The 22,783-nt window shown below is 45.7% G+C and overlaps 2 protein-coding genes across 2 annotated transcripts in view; both read left to right on the plus strand.

The window, feature by feature from the left end:
* Positions 1–15,644, plus strand: part of IKBKE (inhibitor of nuclear factor kappa B kinase subunit epsilon) — a 34,476-nt gene extending 18,832 nt beyond the window's left edge. The window contains exons 13-21 of the mRNA XM_039534425.1: positions 681–756; positions 868–977; positions 3,883–3,959; positions 4,159–4,198; positions 5,185–5,286; positions 9,602–9,698; positions 10,684–10,796; positions 12,662–12,733; positions 13,791–15,644. Of these exons, the coding sequence (XP_039390359.1) occupies positions 681–756; positions 868–977; positions 3,883–3,959; positions 4,159–4,198; positions 5,185–5,286; positions 9,602–9,698; positions 10,684–10,796; positions 12,662–12,733; positions 13,791–13,824 (721 nt within the window). The 3' untranslated portion in view covers positions 13,825–15,644. The remainder of the gene's footprint in view (positions 1–680; positions 757–867; positions 978–3,882; positions 3,960–4,158; positions 4,199–5,184; positions 5,287–9,601; positions 9,699–10,683; positions 10,797–12,661; positions 12,734–13,790) is intronic.
* The window catches only part of RASSF5 (Ras association domain family member 5), a 122,721-nt gene continuing 110,674 nt past the window's right edge, over positions 10,737–22,783 (plus strand). Inside the window, exons 1-2 of the mRNA XM_039534438.1 lie at positions 10,737–10,796; positions 12,662–12,733. Of these exons, the coding sequence (XP_039390372.1) occupies positions 12,700–12,733 (34 nt within the window). The 5' untranslated portion in view covers positions 10,737–10,796; positions 12,662–12,699. The remainder of the gene's footprint in view (positions 10,797–12,661; positions 12,734–22,783) is intronic.

Consider the following 22,783-nt stretch of genomic DNA (forward strand, 5'->3'; position numbering starts at 1 on the left):
AAGAGTTACACTGCATTAACCTAAATCCCAGAGGGAGGTCAGTCAGACCAAGACGTTGTTCTCCCAAGTGAATGGGTGGAATCCCTGTCCTTTTGGAACAAGAATGGACGAAACCCTGTAGAATCTACTATAAGGAAGAATTCTGCATCTGCTCTGGAGGATGGATGTGTGTCTTCTGTCTCTAACCTCTAGGATTCAGACCCATTACAGTGCATTTCTGCTGAGTGCTGCCTCCAGCCTGACCGCACTCTTTTTATGTTGATGTGCCTTTTATTTCCATTTAAGAGGCTCCATTAAGAGACCAAGTTACAGGGAAATCGCTGACAATCCTACTAAATACAATACATCTATTGCTGTCACTGCTGCTCCAGTGAAATCCAAACCCATCCTTGGTCATTTAGCTCTTGTCTTTGTTTTATCACCTCAGTGGTGGAAAATGGTTTATTTGGGGTTGGGTTATTTTATTGCTGAAAGAGCTGCCTAGGGGGATTTAGAGGTGTGATTCCCATTCATTTCAATGGGAGCTGTGATTGTAAATCTCCTAGATGCCTTTGAAACTTCCAGCCTAAGAGGAGGGTTTTCATTTGCCCAGGTGTTAGCTGCCCCTCTTAGCCCAGAGCAGGAAAAGCCCCTCTGAATCCAGTCTCTGGTTTAATAAAGCTTTGATCTGTGTCTAATAGGTATGATTCTGTTTCTGGAGGCAACAGTAGTCCAGAGCTGAAGGATCTGGCTGAGGTGAAAACAAGGCTGCAGACTGTGAGTATGTAGCTCCAGCTACGGGTGTTATGTGGGGAGGAGCTGAGATGCCCATGTGGAACTTCTGATTAATGGAGAGCCCTGGTCTGGACCTTTTCTTTCCCACTGTAGGTCACTGAAGACCTCACCAGATGTTCCCACAGCATCTCCGAACATAAAGGGGCATTGGACTCTCTTTTGGCTGAGTTGGTAAAGCACAGGAAACAGGCACACAAAGACAGGTTTATGGAATAAGTTTTTGTTTAATGTTGAAAAACATATTAATATATTTTCATGTGCAACTGTCTGTATATTGCTGTACACACCTACTTATAGTGTGTGCATATATCGATGGATAAGTTACAGTACACTACCAATATTTGTGTACGCAGTTAATAGTACACGTTTTATATTAATATTACTTTGCATTTAAGTGGAAGATATAACAATTTTATGTCAGATATAAGTGGTGTATGTATATACAGTTCCAGTACACTGCCAATATTTGACGCCTTATTTTGCACTTTATATTTAAGTAATATTAATAGCTGTACCATTATTAGCACTAATAATATGACTTTGGATATAATATAGCTCCTTTCATCCATACAGCTCCAGGCACTTTCTAAACGTATCATTATTGTTATGGGAAAACTTTGGAAAATTGGCACCAAATATGTCAGCAATTCCTCCCTCCCCCCCCCTTTCCAGTCTTTTCTAATAATTACCCCCATTTTCATATGTGGGAAAATGGAGTCAGTGGCAGGACTGGGATTAGAACTCAGGACTGTCACACACATAACAACTAACCCTCTGCCAAGATGCAGGATTAGACTAGATGACTCTTGCTGTCCCTTCCAACCCATGGTTCTTTGATTCTTTGACTGTCAACTCCCAGGCCCAGTCCCTACCTACTGGACCATACTGCCTGTAACCTTCTAGTAATGTTCTTGGCGCATGTGCGTTGGCCAGCTGTGATTCTAGGGAGCATGATTTCATTTCAGGCGACTTATTTGGAACTTGTTTCACTTTCTGCTATGAGAACAATTCAGTCCCAGCTTCTAGAGAAACATGCGTATAAACGGGTAGAGGAGCAATGTGTATACACTTATGCCACCAAAGACTATAGTACCTTTGATCTCAAGGATGCTCTTTATCATTCTTATCTAACACTTGCATTGAGGATGCCAGTTTCCTGGATTAGAGTACCAGGGACTGTCTTATGGTATTAACAAAGCCAGAGCCTGAGCTTTTCCCCAGGAGCCAGAAGAGATTGCACTCAGAAGCCTCTGTGTTTCCAGGTCATTGCTGTTTAAACTAAGCTATATTTAGAATGCTGCTTATTGTTATAATGCCCATCATGGCAAGTGTCACAATGCCCGTTACGGGTGAATGTCGATAATATCCTTAGATGAGAAGGAGAAGTTTGGAGGGACGGGACTCCCCTTTGGAAGGAGATGGGGAGGTTGCCTCAGGCAAATGGAGCAGTGCAAATGAATCGACAGCTATAGACAATGAAGGAGGTGTCGGGGGAGGAATGGGCGGGAAGCCAAACCTAAAGGAGCAGAGGAGTAGGTGAAGATGAGGTTAAATGGAGACGGAAGGGGCAGCGTAGGTGGAGGTGAGGCTGGCAGAGCAAGTCTCTGGGGAGGTTTGACAATCAGGATGTGGTCTCAGGCACCAGCTCCTAAATACACCCACTTCTGTGACTCAGTTTGAGGTTTTCTTGGTGGGCTCCCAATTTCCCCATTGGCTCAAGGGTGTTTAAGTGTCTCCCCACCCATGCGTGCCACACCGGCCAGCTCTGCTTTTATTTGAATGCCCGAGGAGTGAACCAATGAAAACTGTCCAGGCCCTGCACCAGGGAGCTTGCAGCCTGCTCCAGGCACAAGCACAATATTTCAGAGGTGCAATAGGTAGGGGTTAAAGTCGATTGCAACAAAAGGGGAGTTCTCACTGCACCAGCTGAGCTAATAGGAGTGGGAACTTCCCTCCAAGCCTGGGAGGGAAGGGGAAGCACCTATCTGCTATGAGCAGAGGTGGTGGAGCTAAGTTCCTCTGTCCCACTGCCCACCACCACAACCCCTGGGCTAACACAAGCTGGGAGTGGGGGAGAAGAAACTTGCAATAGGCACCATTGGGAAATCTCTTTTGGGGCAGGGACTGTGCTGCTTTTCTGCTTGGAAAATGCCTCAGAACATTGCAGGCGCTACCAGAACCAACTAACCACAATAACAGGTGTGTTTTAAGGATGAAGCCGCATGATCCTGGCCTCCCGTGGGAAGAGCTGCAGGACAGCCTTCTTTGGCCAGGCCTTCCCCCTGATGAATTTCTGGCTGGCTGCCGCAGAAGGAGATGGGGTTTAAGCTCTCTTGAGCCTTTCCTGCACTGAGCTTTTAGTTAAAATCTCCCACTTGTGCATCCCACCTCTGTTAGCAACACTGGGAGCCTTGTTTTAACTGGTGTGTCGTCTAACCCCACTTGGAGCAGGGCTAAACAACATGGTGGTAAAAGCACCTGCTTGTGCTCTTTCTATGGAAGGGCTCCTGCTGGGGGAACTATGCCTGCAGCCGATGCAATGCTGGGAGATTTAACACAAAGCTCAGTGTCGATGCAGCCTTCTCGACATCTTGAATGTCTCAGCTTAAGTCTAGTGAGATGCCTGGACACCCCGATGGTGGGAGCCAAGTAAAGGCTAGTAGCAGTACTAACAAGGAAGGATTTGGTGGTTGGTTGTGTGAGATGACAAGTGAATACCTCAAGGCTGGTCTTGGCCACATAGATTTCAAAGTCCTGTTGGGGTTGTAATAATACCTCGCTTTGTGTAGAGCTTTCCATTTGTCAATCTCAAAGGGCTTCACAAAGGAGGTCAGTATAATTATCCCCTTTTTACAGAAGGCAAAACTGAGGCATAGAGAGGGGATGTGCCCAGGGTCATGCGGCAGGCCAGTGGCAGAAGTGGGAATAGAACCTAGTTATCCTGAATCCCAGTCCAGTGCTCTATCCACTAGGGGGCACAGCCTCCACTTTGCGCTCTGAGAGACTCACAGGGAAATGGGTTGCTGCAGACACAGCTCCTCATCTGAAACGAGGTTTAATTGAACATTTGGATGGAAAGAAAACGCATCTCATGTCCTGGTTCCACAGCATCCGGCAGATGGAGTGCTGCCTCGAGAAGATGCAGCTCATATACAAGCAATTCAAGAAGACCCGGATGAGTCCGCGTAAGTAGCTGAAGTTGGTGAGTTAGGCACTCGACTACCATTCGAAAATTTTAGCTGTAGTTTTTTTCCCTCAAGCGATCTCTTGCCATAGTGTAGCAGCTGTGAGTATATGTAGGTACGTTTATCAGTCTGTATGAATGTGGAAGGTCTCAGTGTTCTTTCCCTGCACACGACCAATAAATATCTTTCTCTTTTCTAGGGCTAGCTTACAATGAGGAACAAATACACAAGCTGGATAAGTAAGTAAATAACCCATTGTTCCAGGGTCTTGAATGCCTGGCCATAGTTAACAGGGCCGTTCAGTGTCTGGCATTTCTGGTTGCCTTTTGAGGAGACTCAAAATGTTCTCAGATTATTAATGCTAAGAATGTCTGGCCTGTAAATGACTTCCATGTCAATCAGTTTATCAATCCCAGCCCTTTCCTCCTAGCCAAACTACAAACTGCTTTAGAAGAAGGTGCAAGAAACCCCATAGTGTCAATATACGTACCCTGTAAGATTTTTGGGACAGAGACTGTCTTTTCATTATGTGTATACAGCGCCTAGTGCAAAATGGCTCAATCCGTGACTGCAGCCTTGAGGCACTATCACAATACAAATTAAAACTAATAGTCATGGAGAACGATAAAACAACCTGCCCGCAGGTTACTGCCCGCCAGCAATTACTGGCTGGCTTATGCATGAAGACCCCTGTTCAGGAAAGCAATTAAGTCACACGCTTAACTTCTGGTGGGAATTAGGTGTCCAAATGGCACTTGTTCTTTTAAAAATCTCCCTCAAACCCAACTGAAGCCAATGGGACTTAAACAGATGCAAAACGTTAATCACATGCTTAAATGCTCACCTGACGCAGAGTTTATACGCCCTATATATTTTATCAGATCTAATGTTACTGTGGACTCTCATTAAACTTGAAGGTGGAGATTTTTCAAAAGCACTTGTGGGATTTAGGAGCACAAGTCCTAATAGCTTTCAGTAGGACTTGTGTGCCTAAATCTCTTGGATGCTTTTGGAAAATCTCCCATTAAAGAGTTTCCCTACAAAATTTTGCTTGGGACTTTGTTTTTACACCACCGCAGAATTTGCCATGCCTTCAGAAAGTGCAGCGCCCCCACCCACCTTTCCTTTCTGGAGACCATCTCAGCGCTCATGTTACTTCAGCGACGGTACTGAATCCCACCCAAATCATGCTCATTTTCTTTTTCTTCTCCCTCAATCTTTTCAGGATGAATTTAGGGCATTTGGCCAAAAAGGTCTTGTCAATTTTCCAGGAGGACTGCGTACAGAAATATCAAGCTATGCTGACCATCCATGGGAACATAACGAGGTAATGGCCGTGCTCTCTTCTTCACCTGTGTCCTGTGTGTTACACCAGGTATCCGGGTTCTAGTTTTCCATGTAACCAGAGCTGGTACTTTGGGAGCAGCCTCTGTGTTCATAGTCGTGGGTTAGGATCACCATGGTGCAGGGGCTGTGATTCTTGTTAACACCAATATGTAGTCATCCCTTTGAGAACCTCTCGTAGCTCCTAAAGGTCTCCGAACATTACGCTAATGGTGGGGCTTGGTTCAAGATATATTACTAGTACCTTCCATTGGGGTTGGGAGGAAATAGCAATGTCACAAAGCTAGTAAGAAACGCTCCAAGGCTGCTACTGCCTGTCTTGTGTTTTTATTCTGTGCCAAGAATTTCTCAGCCGTTGCTCTGTAGAAGAGCTTATTAAGAAGCATGGCGGAGAGGCCCTGCCGGTGATGATCCTAATGGTGTGGACGGATGTAATTTGGAGACAAGCCCAAGTCTGAATCCTGGATCCATGTTCTAGCCTGTATCTATTTCTGCGATGGTCTGAATCCAAAGAACCTGAACCCTGGGAAAGACTGAATTTAGATTCAGATTCTGACCCCCCAACTTTTGGATTGCTTGGATGCAGGGTCTGGGTTTGGCTGACAAAGATTCTCTCTGGAGTTTGGATCCTGGGGTTTGAGGATCCACCTCTAGTTCTAATATATTGCCTATGTTTATTATTACGCTAATTTGTATTGTAGTAGCACCTAGAGGCCCCAGTCAGGGATCAGAGCCTCATTGTGTTAGGTGCTGTACATTCACATAACAGCCTGTTTCCTGTCTGAAAGAGCTTACAGTCTAGGGCCCTAGCTAACATCAGTGGGACTATTTATGGTGTCAGTAGGCCTTAAGCATGTGTGTAAGTCGTTACAGGGTAATAATAAATACCCAGCTCTTTTGTATAGCATTTTTCATCAGTAGGTTTCAAAGCACATTTACAAGGGAGGGCAATATCGCTATCCTCATTTTACAGATGGGGAAACTGAGGCCTGGGGAAGGTTAAGTGACTTGCCCAAGGTTAGCCAGCAGGGCAATGGCAGAATCTGAAACAGAACCCAGGTCTCCAGAGTCCCAGTCCAGTGCTCTGTCCAATCGGCTGAGCAGGTTCTAAGTAATAACCCAGAGCACAGGAAAAAAGTTACAAGTGGGTAAGAGGAAGAGAAAATTAATTCCCTGGCTGGGTAAGTGCTGACCAGTCGGAGTTGAGGGAGAAGACAAAAGGGGGTGATTTTCCTGACTGTCCCCTCACACCTCTGTATTAGGGAACACACACATGGCAGCATTTTAAAAAAAAAAATCCAGCTGACCATCCCTCCCAGTGCAAAACTGCCTCAGCTTCCCTTCAAGTGGCTGATTTCTTTGTTCACTCAACAGGAGGGTTTCACGTACCACAAGGAGGCTGCTATTGAGACAGAGAGCTCCACTTACAAAGAATGATCTGATGTTAAATGGTGTTCGGGGAATACAGCAAAGAGCAAATTGCCCAGTGGTGATTGAGTGCTGCACAGTGACTTATTACAGCAAAAAAAAGTGGAGTTACTTAGCTGTGGCTGTTGCCGAGGTTGGGTTTTTATTGCAAAGTTGCTTTTAAAGTGGAGCATCTTCTCCCCAAGGCTTTAGGTGTGGGTGGGAATGGATTTTCTCCAACCGTTCGCATTAGAACTTGCTTGTGGTTTGGCACCTCTGTTTCTGAGGTGGAATCGAGTTCAGTGAGATTTACTGTATGGGGCAACTTTTAGGACAAGCCTGGTAATGAAGCTCAAACCTCCTGTAGGTGGATCTCAGAAAGTCCTAGGACATCTTTTTCAGGAGCAAGCATCTGCCGTGGTGTCCTTGGCTACCATTTTCTTTCTCCCCACCCCCCCCACTGTTGGGCGGGATGCACAAGGCACCTCCGTGGAGAAACAGACTAGAGCGGTGGCTCTCAACCTTTCCAGACGACTGTCCCCCTTTCAGGAGTCTGATTCGCCTTGCATACCCCCGAGTTTCACCTCACGTAACTAGTTGCTTACAAAAATCAGACATAAAAATACAAAAGTGTCACAGCCACTAGTCCTGAAAAATGGCTTATTTTCTCATTTCTACCATATACTTATAAAATAAATCAATTGGAATATAAATATTGTACTTGCATTTCAGTGTATAAACAAGTCACGGTCTGTGTGAAATTTTAGTTTGTCCCAACTTCGCTAGTGCTTTTTACGTAGCCTGTTGTAAAACTAGGCAAATATCTAGATGAGTTGATGTACCCCAGGAAGATCTCCGTTTACCCCCACGGGTTGAGAACCACTGGACTAGACACACTCTTGAGGTGCCCTCCTTCCCTACCCTTTTCTAATCCTGTGCTGTGCAGGAGTTCTGACTAGCTGCAATCCCGGACCCCAAAAGTGGCTGCATTTCAGTGGTAGGGGAAGGAGTTCTCGAAAGTCATAATGGATGCAATCCTGCAGTCCCCATTCCCTGTGCAGTTAAATCTCTTGTTGACTTCAGTGGGAGTTTTTTCTCTGAAGATGATTTTCAGCCCTTTGCAGAGGGGACAGTATGAGGCCTTTGCAACAGTCTTATTTAGATTTAAGTGGGATTTGTATGGGAGTGGTGTGAAGGGTTTTTTTTTGTTTTTTAAGATTTCTCTTGTTTTCCTTTTCACTCCTGGTGGATTTCTGTAGTTTGAGGTCAGAGTTGTTTTTTTACTTTCACTTCATTTCTAATTGGCTTGTTTTGGATTTGTCCTTATTTAGTGGGTTGGGTTCTGTGGTGTGATGGGTCTTTTCTGGGGATTGCACTGTTCACTTTCAATGAACAAAAATAAAGCCAAAACAAACATACAGCCTTTTTCCGTAATGATGAGGGTTTCATCTGTGTCACGTCTGTCCACTGGGAGGCACCTTTGCACTCAGGCACATAGCACAGGTGGCAACAGGGTGAGTCCCCCAAAGATTGTAGACTTGTTCTTGGACTGAAACACACCAGTGACGCTGTTGGTAATCTGCACGTGGCAGCTGTTGCTCTGACCAAATACTGAGCTCTGTCCACCCGAGATGTGTGATGGCTCCGTTGGAGAGGGTCTCGTGACTCAATGCTAATTGTTCTGATCAAACAAGCGATCCCACTGACTGGGAGTGATCTGAGCTCTTTGGGGCAGGGACTGGTCTAATTTCTTGTCTGCACAGTGCCTAGCGTAACAAAACTCTGATCCTTGACTGGGGCCTCTACACCTTACTGTAAAACTGCTACTAAAATACAGGAATAGGGTAAGCTACACTTGGCCCTAAAACAGGGACCCCGAAATCAGGACTCTAAGGATATGTCTATACTGCCTCATGAAACTGGGTCTGTGGGACCCAGGCTTTTGCACTAGGTGTTTCCAAGCTTGTGTTTGAGCATCTACACTGCATTGTTAACCTGGGTTTACAGTCGCTGGAGCTGGGTCTCACAGCTGTGCTGACGTCTCCATAGTGCACTACGCAGCCCTTCTGACTTGGGTTTGCAGCTTGACTGGAGTCCACTTCGCAAAATGACAGGGCTTGAACCCAAGTCATGGCAGGATTCTGGCTCTGACCCACCCCCCTAGTAGGGTCCTAGGACCCAGGTTGTAAGTGCTTGCTGACCCAAGTCAGACTCGTGTGTGTGTGGACGGAAGCAGGGCTTGGACTCAAGCCTGAGTCAGAGCCCTGGTTTAATGTGCGGTGAAGACACACCCGAAGGTGCTATTCCCAGCTCAGCCACCGATGTGCTGTGAGACTTCAGGCAAGTCACTTCGCTTCTCTGTGCTTCGGATTCCTCAGCTGTAATGTTGACCTCATCATAGTAAGGTTTAGTGTATTGCTTGGAGACTTGTGGATGCTACAGAAGTGCAGTTGTTACTTGTAGGCACTGCCTATTTTTCTTTATTATTGGCTGTGTGGGAATTAAGCACATAGGGCCTGATTTAAAGCCCATTGAAGACAAAGGGAGTCTTTCTACTGGATCAGGCACAGAGAAAGGAGAGCAGCCATTGTTAGTTACAAATTTAAATAGCCTTGTAGAGTGAAATTTGGCATGAGGTGTGTGCACCCTCCACACCGGGTACATTTTCCCCATTAGTTTACTGCTAGTGCTCTTTGGCCAGCCTTGCCTAAGAACAATAGAGGCAAGGCTGTAATTATAACCTGGGTGTGACACCAAGAGCCATTCATCTGCTTCCCAGTTGGATTTTAACCCAGATTGAACATGGTTTTCAGAAGGGGGGGAAAAACCTCAAAGTTCTCATTCTTACCAAATATTTGAATGGAGTTTTTGTTTGTTTTTTTTGTCAATAGGGAAGTTTGGGAGATGAGAGAGCATTTGAAGAAACTCAGCAACTCTATAGTCGCTTGTAATGTGGAGATGATGGGATGCCAGGAGTGCCTCCATAATGTACCGTGTTTATTCTAAAACCCTCTCTGCTCAGAAGATGGATACTACAATGTAGACTTTTTTTAAATCAAGCTAGTATCTTGCACTTGTAAATTTCAAAGCGCTCACAAATCCCCCTGTGATATTAAGTAGTCTTCATTTTATAGGTGGGGAAAACCTGCAGAAGAGCAAGGTGAAGTGGGTAACACTTTCAAAAGGCAATGGGACCTTGGCTCTTGTGGCACTTAAGTGCTTTTGAAAATTTGATCCCAAGTGACTTGCCCAAAGTCGCACAGTGAGTTGGTGTCAGCAGTGCAGTTACAGTGCACTCATTCCTGGCTCCTAATCCTGTGTTCAGACTACTAGTCTGCAACACACTCACACTTCTTAAAAAATAATTAGCAGCAAATTAAGTCTCTATTTACAAGTTATCCCAGTGAGTATAGGTACTGGGCCCGTATCCTATATGCTACAACATACAATCTGTAATTTCATGAGTGACCCTTCTGATGACTCTTGTGGTTTTTTGCTTCATTGAGTGTTTCGTTAACACCCTGCCAAATTTCTGTGTAACTGATGGTCGAGTATGATGTGTTGATCTCTCAACTGAACAGGTTATGTAATGGCAGGTCCTGGGTGCCCAGTGGCCGGGAAACAATGAACACCCCTCCTCCAAGTGAATAGCTGCCTAGCGGTAGTTACTTCAGACTGTAATAAACTGGAAGTGGCAACAGTTATAAACATGATGAGCTGCCTAATGTGTTTAGGATGCATTCGCTGGCACTTCATGACGTAGACATATAACAGGTGCCCAGGTCCATCTGCTACTTTTATTTTGCTTTCCCTGGAGAGGTTTATGTGATGGCCCTGGTTATCTGCACATCACTCTATTTCAGTGTTTAAAACCCCCTTGCTGTTAAAACCTCCTAAGCATCAAAGATGCTAGAGTTAAATGTAGGAAATAGCATGTCATTTGCAGGCTGTAAAGTTTCCTTCTCCTTCACAGGCTTTGGACAAGTTACCTCAGAGAATCCTGCGGGAGAAACCGAATTTGGCCCAGGTCTCTTCTGCACCCCCACCAGTTTACATGAATCTAGCCCATCAGGAGATGGTACTTAGGTGAGTCCAGGCGGGTGACTGGAGAGAAGGGAGCTGGAAGATGTCCAGAACCAATGAGAAGGACCCAAGCTGTGTGCACCATTACGAGTTCCCTTATGCCTAGGAATAGGCCTGGGTCGTAAGCGTCCCCAGGTTGGTTTGGGCTTGGGCTAGGGACGGCTACCAGCCATGTGAGAGTTCATGGTCCCCCTTTATATTAAGGTTCCATTGATAAATGGTTTGAGGGGTTAACAAGTATCATGTTAGACATGTACATGTGTTTATAAATGGTCTGGCGTCCATCAGGAGAAGACATTATAGATGGTTATAAGCTGTGGCTGTAAGCAGCCTGTTGGACTCTACAACAATTGATAAACGGTGCATTCAGACGGCTGTTAACCCTTTGTGAACTGTTCGTAAAAGGAACCAGGGGCGGCTCTAGGCCCCAGCATGCCAAGCGCATGCTTGGGGCGGCATGCCGCGGGGGGCGCCCTGCCAGTCGCCTGGAGGGCGGAAGGCAGGGTGCCTTCGGTGGCGTGCCTGAGGAGGGTCCGCCGGTCCCGCGGCTCTGGTGGACCTCCCGCAGGCATGCCTGCGGAGGGTCCGCTGGTCCTGCGGCTCCACCGAAGCCGTGGGACCAGCAGACCCTCCGCAGGTACGCCTGCGGGAGGTCCACCAGAACCGCAGGACCAGCGAACGGCAGAGCGCCCCCCGCGGCATGATGCCGTGCTTGGGGCGGTGAAATGTCTAGAGCCGCCCCTGAAAGGAACCTTAATATGAAGTGTGGTGGTGGTGATTTTAGGTGTGGGTATCAGAACAGAGCAGGCTTGAGAACTTGAAGGAGCGGGGAGACCTTGTTTGTTCGCTAGCAGATAGTGTTAACCAGCTTTCTAGCCCTCCCACGGGTGCACAGGGGTTGAGGGAGGAGGGGACTGCAGGCTAAGTTGGGCTCTCAGAAGCAATGCAGGAAACTCCAGAATAGCTACTTGCGACACAGAATGGGGGGTGTCTGAGCAGGGGAGCTCTGTGCTTGGTACTCCTGCCTTATACCTAGGGCCCTACCAAATTCGCAGCCATTTTGGTCAATTTCACAGCCATACAACTTGAAAAACCGTAAATTTCATGATTTCAGATATTTAAATCTGAAATTTCACAGTGCTGTAATTGTAGGGGATCTGACCCCAAAAAGGAGTTGGGGGGGTCACAAGGTTATTGTAGGGGGGGTTGTGGAACTGCTACCCTTACTTCTGCACTGCTGCTGCTGGTGGCGGCGCTGCCTTCAGAGCTGGGCGGCTGGAGAGCAGCAACTGCTGGCCGGGAGCCCAGCTCTGAAGGCAGCACCCCGCCAGCAGCAGCGCAGAAGTAAGGATGGCATGGTATGGTATTGCCACTCTTACTTCTGTGCTGCTGCTGGTGGGGTGCTGCCTTTAGAGCTGGCTGCTTGGCCAACAGCTGCTGCTCTCCAGCCGTCCAGCTCTGAAGGCAGCTCAGAAGTAAGGGTAGCAATACTGCGCCCCCCTCCTCCCCAAAAAAATAACCTGGCAACCCCCACAACCTTCTTTTGGGACAGGACCCCCAGTTTGAAAAATTCTGGTCTCCCTCGTGAAATCTCTGTAGTATAGGGTAAAATACACAAGACCAGATTTCACGGGCCATGATGCATTTTTCATGGCCGTGAATTTGGTAGGGCCCTTATATCTCCTGCTGGGGAACGTTTCTCTTGTGTTCTTAGCTACGTTAAGCCATTTACTTTTGCACACACTGTTCTCCTACATGAGGGTGAGGACTTGCTGAAGAGAAGAGGACTTTCCACTTCCCTTCTGCAGGAAACCGTCCCACTAGCAAAACAGCATGTGTGTTAAGAGGCTTATTTGTGTCTTTATCAGAATGAAGGAGCTTCGAGAGCAGATGAAACTGGTAGCGAATGACCTCCAGAGCAACAACAGCATCATTGAGCGGTAAGAGAGAGTGCTCTGTGTGCAGCAAAGCTACTCAGCCGAGCATTTACTTGCCTCCTGTAATGTCTAGCTAGAGCTTAACCTGCTGCCTGGGAGGAACATGGGATGGTTCGGATAGGAATTTGACCAGGGGAATAGTGTTGATCATTGGTATTGTAATGAGATAAAGGAATATAAGGTATACAACAAAGTTATGCCAGCCAACTGAGCCATTTCTCACCATGATATTAGGACTATACTAAATTTACCTCCTGACCTAGAACTTCTGAAGAGTTTCTTGCCTTTGAAGTTATGCCTGACCTTAGCTTATGTGAATGCCTACCTAGGTTTCACCCTGCCATTTCGGGCATGCTTCCTTTGTTGCTCTGCACTGTTCAACAGTTGCTGTTTTCCACCCTAGAGGTGGCTGTATTCCAGTGACAGTGACGGATTAAGTGTTTCTTGTATGCACTTAGCAAATGAGTTTGTAAAGAATTTCTGGATGAAACACTAAGTGTAACATCAGCCTCCTCCTACTAAGAACATCTGGCACTTCTCCTGGTCCTTGGGTCTGAGGATCAGAGTGATTTAACAACATTAAATACATCTCTGCTTACAGATAGAGAAACTGAGGCAGAGAAGGGTTAAGTGACTTGCTTAGGGTCACACAGCAAGTCAGTGGCAGAAACAGAAATAAAACCTAGGAGACTCACCACCTGCTCCCTAGACACCACCACCTCAGTTACCATGAATCCTTCTGAATAATAAGAATCAAAATGTCAATATGTTTCAGGCTAGAATTTAGAGGGAGAAAAATTCCATTTTGTACCTCCGTGTTTGCATCCCTGCCTGCTTTTAGAGACATTAACTACATTATCACCATAGTCCTGGCTGTGAATGAAGAAGAAAAGAGCAGGTGTGTTTCAGAAACGAACAGCTTATTTCAGGAGATGTGGGAGGAAGCTGCAGAAGTTTGGATCCACATCCAAATTCCATCCCAGAGTTCAGGAGTGTATGAATCCAGTAAGGTTGCTTTGTGTCCTCCTCTAGTATAAACCTTTTGATTTTGTTCCCACAGGTTAAGTGGGGTTGCGTCCGCTCCAGATGTTTGAGGGAGATGTGATGTGATGGATTTGGCGCTGATGAAATAGTGTTTTGTTTTTTGTTTTTAAATTATATCTCACACTTTGGGTCAAGATCAATGGAGAACTTTAACTCAGACATCACCTTTTCCTACCTCTCTGCTCCAGCACTTTGGCACAGTTCACCAGCATTAGCCTTAGCTGGGCTGCAAGCCTCAAGCACTTGAATACTGGCAGTGTCCCTAACGTTGTTCAGACGTTACCCTGTTTGGGTTTCCTTTGAGAAAATGGATTATTTCCAATATTTTACATTTATTTCTTATTCCCATCGAATTGTTGACTTCATCCAGTATCAAGGAGGCCATGCTCTGTTAGATGAAATGGGTTAGATTAAATCAGCTTCTTTAAGCCACTTTACATCTCTCCCACCCATGGAATACAAGCAGAAGTCTCTAATTTGTGACTCCAGCTTAAAGATGATTCTCCATTGCATGATCTCCTGGTTTCTTTATCCTTTTCAATTTTGATCATCACGGGTCCTTGCCAGTGTGAGCCGTGTGCAGGAAGGATAGTGGACTCGATGGACCAAAGTTCTGCTCCAGTATGGAAATAGTCCCTCTTCCAACTGGGAGAAGGTGGAATATGGGCAATGCAGAAATCAACAGCACCAAATCTTCGAAGAGCTTCGCTTTGGAGTATAGCTGTTGTCAACTGTCTGCTGGAGACTGACTGGACCCATCTGGTTGTGTTCTGTCACTTCCTCTCTACCTAAGTCGCATGTGTTCTGATTACCAATGGCCATAAGAATATGAAACAATTGGAAGCTTCGGTTGCTGTGTCTTATAGGCCTGTTTCCAGAGTGATACATGACCTCTGTGCTTATATGCACATGCGTGCACATGCTCCCTGAGTAATTCCATATAGAAGATATTGTGTAAAATCCTTGAACGTGACATCCATGGGCTGCATCACACTGCATCTTTACAAGTAGGAGAAGGTGATTTTTGTTTTGGGATGAGCCGTGGAAGTCTATGCCAAGCAGACAAATGATCTATCTGTGAAATGCTGAATTATTCCAGAGAAAGCTGGTCCGATTGGCTTATTGGCAATTTAATTTAAATCTGTTAAACGGACATCCTAGTGAAAAATGTTCAAAAGTGACTTGGAGACCTAAATTATATTTTCAAAAGGGACTTAGGCACTTAGGAGCCTGAATCTTATTGAAAGTTAATGGAACTTCAAGGTCTTAAGTGCCCAAGTCACTCTTGACAATTGGGCTTTGACTCCTAAATCACTTAGGCGCTGTTGAACATTTATTCACAGAAAGCTACACCAATGAAACAGTATAAAAATAGCTCTTTCTGGAATAATTTCACTACCCACTAAGTGTCATCATTCCTGGATAATATGGGCCAGATTCTCAGCTAGTGTCTCCATTGGAGCTTCACTGATCTCCACCAGCTTCATGATCTGGCCCTATGAATTTCAATCTTGTTTTCAATCAGGAATCTCTTCTTTCTTGAATCTCCGCTTTTAACTGCCACCAGAGTTAATGAGAGCTGTGTGCGTGTAATCCCAGAGCACTGACTATCCGAATGCTTTGCTCTCCAAACCTTCTTTTCTAATACATTGCCCTGGTACCCTTTTGGCTCCCTGTCTCTTGACTCTGATTACCCAAATCAGTGATCCAGGCGTATTTGGTGGTACAGTTGATCTGGATCCGACAATGTATCTGATGCAGAGAAGCCATCGCTTTAATGCAAACCAAATGTAAATACAGGAATGGTCTGGTCTGTTTGGAGAACAACTTGTAAATGGAACTCGTTTGCTTGGTCATGTCTGTGGTGTCTGTTAACGTAGGCGTGATTATGGAATAAAATGGTTACAGAAATGGTGTTTTGTTACAGAAATGATTACTAGGACTATTTATAAAGCCTCTGCTCCAATATGCAGAATAGTGTGTCTGGAGTTTGCAGATCTGGAGAGTCCCAAACTCCCAGTAAATCTGACTGCAGCGTTCCAGGAAAGCATTTTGTTAGCTTTAATTAGGGAGATAATGGCCTTTGACAGTGGTTGAAAGGTGTCCTTATACGTGATACATGCACAGGCCCCCATCCTGCTTGGCCAAATTCCATATTCTTCAGTGGGATTCTGCATGGGCCCAGGGTTCTGCTGCATTGGCCAGAGTGCAGGATCCAAGCCATAATTTTCAGGCATAGTTTTGAAGATAAATCCACATGAGAACAGAACGAACGATGAGTGTTTCGTGTTGCTGTGCGCAGAGTTCATTATAAAATGTGGCTGCGTTTTTAAAGGAGAAACAGATTGTTTGCATGTTCTATAGCTTGATTTATTGCTGATCCCCAGCAGGCCTTTTGGGATTAAGTTTATCCCAGAATAAGAGAGACTGGGGCCTTGAGGATGCATGACCTAGTGGCTAGAGCACTGTGCTGGGTTCTATTCCTGCCTCTGCCACTGGTCTGCTGGGTGTGAATAGAAAAATCTATTCATGCAACTGATTCCCTTCTCTCACTCCTTTTGTTCTCTCTGTTTGGATCCTAAATTCTTTGTGTCAGGGACTCTCTCTGTGTTCCATGCAACATCTAGCACAATGGTTCCCTGATCTGGTCAAGAGACTGAATAAGTAGAAGCAAAGAACCATTTCTCATCTTCTGAGTTTTGAAATGGAGTAATCTATGGGTCACAGAGACAGAGGGAAGCTGTTCTAGATGGCAGGAGCCACTGAGGAGAAGGCTTTAGCACGGACAGCATTGAGAAAGGTGGTGGTGGTGGGGGGGAGGGAATGCAAGGGTGAGGCCAGTGCCAATTGAGCAAGGAGAGAAGTAGGAGTGACTAAGTCCATGAGGTTGGCTGGAGTGAGTTTGTGGAGGACTTAAAACAGGGCAGTTGGGAGCTGATGCCTGAAATGAATGCTGAGCCAGTGGAGCCGTTTGAAGATGCCACTGCTGCTTTGTGTGTGTGAGGACAGCCACAGCCCTTTGCCTGTGTTGATCTAGGAGAGCTGGGACTGAGGGAGAAAATTTCCATATAATTGTAGGCCAGGAAAAATGAGATCTATTCAAAATCCCTATTGCTCCAAGTCAATGCTGATTCCAAATGCTTTGCCTCCAGTATTTGTTATGCCCCAAACTTCCTACCATTTTTTAACGTTGGGCTTTACGAGGGGTTGTAATCCTTAGCCTTTATCCGCTGACTCAGCTGTTTGCTGGCAGCAGTGTGTCAGGTGGTGATATAGGAAGCTTAGACTCTCCAGGGGGCAAACATTAGATGATATCAAGAAGCTATTTGCAAGCAGAGTCAGATGCACTGTCTTTTCCCTTTTCCATCTTCCCGCTGGGTGATTTATGGGTGAAACCCCCAGCGGAGGGGAGCAGAGAGACCCAGATAAAAGGTCTCCAAGCTGCAAATGGAGCTAAACGGAGTGATGATGCCGCTCACAGAAAGGGGGAGGGGAGGGGGGTTGCAAGTGCAATCCATGGCTGAGAGGTGGCTATTTAGAACCTGGGAGCTGATCATTTAAAAGGGGAGGGAATTCCCCTGGTGCTCTCTCCCCCTGCCCCCACCCCACTCACACTCACAGATAAATCACTGCCTGTGCCCCCTAGACTCCTACTTCTCATGCTACAAAAAGGGAACTATGCTAATGATACAATGTAGAAGGTGTCCAGGAGTCTCTAGAGGGACACGCAGGCTCGCTGCATTACTTGGTCCTTACAGCCAAGTGTTTGTAGCCATTTAGTAATGGTAAGTGGAGAGACGATGTGATAAAGAAGGTAGGATACTGGGCTGGGAGCCAGGAGACCTGGATTCTATTCCTGGCTGTGCCACTGGCCTGCTGGATGACCTTGGGTAAGTCGCTTCCCTTTTCTTCCCTTCCAAGCCTGTCTATTCCAATTGCAAACTCCTTGGGGCAGGGACTGCCTCTGAGTGGATGCCTGCAGCATTTGGCTCAATGGGCCTCTGACTCTTTCACAATGCAAATAGGTGCTTTTGTACTGGCACTGCCGGTAATTAATCTCCATGTCTAGTAAAACCATAGTTGCCTTGTGGTTGTGGGTTTTCCCTTCACTGCGTACTGGTGTAAGATGTGTTACAAGTCAGGGCAAGCTGAGTGTTTCAAAGACATGATGGAGGAGAACAGCCCCTCTGTGTCAAGCTTCCTTGTCAGTTTCTCAAGGTTAACTTCAGAAAGAGAAACTTTATTGCTGGAGGAAAGTTTCACACTTATGAAACTTAGTGTTTCAATGTGTTTGTCAGTCCCTCTCCCTTGATAATATTTCTTGCTAGTTTTGATTATTATTGAAGCTATTAGCATTTTAAAAATATGACTAACTTGATACTTTTACGGGAGGAAGTAGTATCCAATGCTTACAGCAGGGGACAGGGAGCCAGGACTCTTGGGTTCTATTTCCAGTTCTTGAACATAGCATTGGATCATGTGCTCAGAGCGAGGGACTAGGAACCAAGACATCTGACTTCTGTTCCTAGCATTGGGTCTGATTATGGGACTGGGTTACCAGAGAAAGGGATTTAAGAGCTAAGATTCCTGAATCCTAGTGGATTTGATTTTACCTTAAGCAAGTCACTTCACCTTCCTGGGCTTCAGCATCTGCACCTATGTAATGACAATAGCAATACTGGGCTGCCCCAGGAGATGGTTGAGTCCAAGTGCTTTGAGAGCTTCTGATCAAGGCACTGGAAAAGTGCAAAATACTTGTGGTTGTTCATACTTTCCAGCCGATCTGCTGATCCCACATATAGAAAAAGAAGCGGGGCTGCTATCCAAGCATGAATGTCTGAATTAATAGCAAACAGGATACCAAGAATGACTGTCCCAGCAGATCTGTAAAAAGCTGTTTCTTCTCTTTCTTTCACCTCTCCTGCAATTCCCTCTCCAGTGCGTTTTCTGTGGCTAACCATTGGTTTGCTAAACAATCAACGGTAAACCCCACTGTCAAACCTCAACCCCCCTGAGTGAATGTTTTGGTTCCAGAGCGTTGACTCTTGCATCCTTCGAGCAGTCACGTCCTTGGGCTCAGGCAGTCTGACAGGTCACTTTGTCATTATGATTTAAAGAAACTCAACGGTCCCAAAGTGCTGCTTAAGCTCAGACTCTAAGCCCTGAGTGTATCCTTCACCCCCTGACAATAGGGTGGTGTCAACCTTAAGATAAATTAATAGCCTCACAGTCTGGATAAGCCTCAACTATCCTTGTGCCTGATTGGGGGGGGGGGGGGATACTTTTATTTTATTTTTATTTTTTGCTTTCTGCTTGGGGAGGCTAAACACTAGCTGTTATTACTGTTGCACATGATGTGTACATGCATGGGGCTGCTGCCTGGTCCCTGGTTAACAAGGGGTTAATTTCAGATCTGCATACCCCACCTTTTGAGCAGCCAGTTGAGGGGAGGACTATAAAGAGATTTCTTTGGGGATGGAGTTGGAGAGATGTCTTAGGAAGAAATCAGGATCCAAACCTCCAGGGCCACAGGACTGGGCTGGAGACCAAGGTGGGAAGTTTTCTACTTGGTTTTCTTTTGGCTTATTATTGTTAAATACATGTATTGTGGTAGCACCCAGGGGCCCCGATCAGGTGGGCCTCGTTGCACTAGGCTGTGTGCGTGATGTGCACACACGGTTCCTGCTTCAACGTTTACAATTGAAGTAAATAGCAAAGGACAAAATGTGAGTACAGCAATTGGTGGGGGTAGCACATAGTAAAAGTGAATATTAGTTAAGGTCAGTTTTTAATATGCAGTGGTCACATCACAAGGGCTTGTTTTGCTTCCTTGATGCAAATGTGATCCTTGAAGGATAAATCTTTTTTTTTTTTTTTAAATAATAATCTGGGGCCCACAACATGCATAAAATGAGCCCCAAACTCTACTTGACAGGGGAGAGATTAAGATTGGGGGCCACTTCTGAAAATGTTGGCTTTTAAAGTGCCTCAGTTTTTGGGTGTCTGTCTAAGGCACTTGCATGGCCCCCATCACCATAGGATTTGAGATCCTCATAATCTTTAATGGGTTTGTCATCACACGCTCCTAGGAGGCAGGGCAGTGCTAGTGCACAAATGGGAACGGGAGGCATGGAGAGGCTGCGACTCATTCATGCTCACACAGGAAGGCTGCGGCGGAGTAAGAATTTGAACCCAAGTCCTAGGCTAGTGCCCGGACCACTGGACCATCCACCCGAATGCTTGAGACATCTAGGGTCTGTTCTTTCAGACATGCTGGACTGCTGTTGTTTTCAGTGGGAGTTGTGGGAGTTCCATATCCACAAAGTCAGCCCCTGGGTTTGTCTGGTTGAATTCCTCAGAAATGAGGAAACAAATATTTAGTGGCCACTACTGGAAAATCGGGGGCTAAAATCAACTTGAACTGAAATCCATGTAATGTTTCAGACTTAGGTATACAACAAACAATTTAAACCGTATTAACGTAACGCTTCTGCAAAGATTGTGGTGGTGGTAGATATAATAATCATATACACCAAGTGAAACCTGGCATAGAATCTAAACATTCCCTTTCCGTTCCAATTTTAAATACCCAGCTCTCAAACCAAACCACTTGCGATCGTGAACACACTGGGAATGAGGCCCTGTTTTTAAAAACCTTACCCGCAAATTATTTTCTAAGAACCTCCTAATTTATAAGCTAGCATTTATATTGCAGTCAGCCTTAAACATACTTAGAACTCCTGGAGGAGCAGAGGACCAGAAGCTGAGCTGGGGGTAAATTAGCACAGCTCCCTTGACTTCAGTGGAGTGGCACTGATTTACACCAGCTGGGGTTCGGACCAGGGATTCATTGCGCTTTTTTGGCAAACTTCCTGCAGGGTTTCGCTAACCGCTCTTGTCCTGTTTAAACTGCCATAAAACAACAGTTAGATGGAACTCCCTGAATCAATATGAAACAGAAATCCTCCTGCCAAAATTATTTGGCTTGTAATTTTCTTACGTTAACCCTTGATATAGAAGGCTTCTTTCACTCCCTCCTGCACCCGCCCCCCACCATCTCAAGCAGCTGGGGTGAGCCCTGGCCTCACTGAAGGTGCTGGCAAAACTCCCGTTGCTTTCTGTAGGGCAAGAATTTCACCCCTTGTGTTTGGAATCGCTCAAACAAAAATCAACTGACCCCATAGAGCATTTTTTTTAAAATGAACAAATGAGCTGGGAGGTGGGAGAAGGTGTGTGTGTGTGTATCTGTCTCATTTATATCTTTTAATAGTCACCTCATGATTTTCAGTGTTGGAAGATGAGACGCACTGGTTCCTAAAGGTTATTTGGGCTAGGTTAACCACTGTTTCTAACCAGCCTTTTCCTGGCCCGTACAAACCTGCTGACAAATGAAAATGGAAACATTTTTCTAGGGAAGAAACTGTATCATCTTTTCTGCAAAATAGCGCTTAATAGACTGTAGCTGTCCAGTTCAGGAGGTTGGGAAAAGAGCAGCGAGCTTGCTTTTCCCCAAGTACTCTTGCAAGCCCTAGGCTGTATCCCTATGCAAGCTTAACCTAGCAATTTATCCAAAAACCTGCTTTTTTCAATGCTGCATTTTAATGTCTAAGTGGAAAGAAAGGGATGTTTTCCCGCTCCGTTCCATACAATACTATTTTGCATTCTGTAGCACCTTGCAGCCCAGGGCCTGGAAATGCATAAAAACATTCATTAATGTAGCCACACTGATCTGCTCTGAATCCCCATTTTACTGATGGGGAAGCTGAGGCATAGATGACTTGCCTGAGGTGTCACATGGATTCCATGGCACAGCTGGGGGTAGAGCCCAGGTGTCCTGACCCTTAGTCTCATGCTTTGCTCTCAAAAACATCCTTCTTCCCAAGAGTCAGAAGTCCTTTCTGCTCCTCAAAGTTTGAACGCACAAGATGGGATTTTCAAAAGCGCTCATATATGAAATCAGGTGTTGATTTTATAAAGGAACAAAGTGAGGCCAGTGCCGAGCGCTTTTGAGAAGCCCATCCAAATGATCGCGCTCTGTCATTTCTCCTTGGAAATCACAGACTTCTGCACTTTGTGTTCCCGCCACAAATATAGATTTGTTGTCTTCACCCCTTTGTGCACCGTTATTAGTGTGTGCAAACTTTCCCACTCCCTGGCCACAAGAGCTGACAGGGCGGAATCAGACACACGCAATACACTCACACACATGACCTGTAGGTAGAAGGTTTTCTGTTGTGATGTAAGGGGACTTTCCTCCAAAGGGAGGCTCTGCTTCTCTGGTGGAACCCCGCCTCTGCAAAATTTCCTGTAGCCTGCCTCCTCCAGCCTATGTCTAGGCATGTGCTATTAAACGGTATAAAGAGGCAATAAGGGTGTCCCCTTCCGGTATGCACAGGGAATTTCCTCTGGCAAGAACCACTAACAGACTGAATCCAAAAGCAACTGGGGAATCCCCAAGTTCTTATTTTGTCTCCGACTGTGAAACCAGTTGAAAGTGATGCTATCCCCCTGGATTTGTGGCAGAGGAGCAATTGACCAAAACAACTTTAATCCTCTCAAATGGACTTGGGCTTTGTCCTGCAACTATCTGTGCTCAGAACATGCACGCAGCCATGCACACCCTGTGTCAGCTAGAACCTCTCTCTCTCTCTCTCTCTCTCTCTCAAGAGGCACCCAAACTAGAGTGTAAAAAACCCAGGGTAGAGGTGGGTGGAAGGTCAGAAGCTGCCTGAATTGCCACCTTCTGATGCATATAACCAAGTGGGCTCCTGGTGGGCAGTGACTTTTACTCTGAGCATGTATTTCAGCCCCCTGAAAGTTCATATTATTAACATGTTGATACAATGACCACAATATGTCAAGACACCACAATACAATAATGGTGGATTGCGGGACGGGCCCTGCTATTCTGCTTGCTCTGTAAGGTAAAGGGGTAAGTAAGATGATAGTTGTATTTAATGTTCAGGATTGATAGTCAATGTCTTAAGCGTGTCTACGGCTTTCTCTCAA

The sequence above is a fragment of the Mauremys reevesii genome, linkage group 4 (assembly GCF_016161935.1).
Source record: "Mauremys reevesii isolate NIE-2019 linkage group 4, ASM1616193v1, whole genome shotgun sequence".
NCBI lineage: Eukaryota > Metazoa > Chordata > Testudines > Geoemydidae > Mauremys > Mauremys reevesii.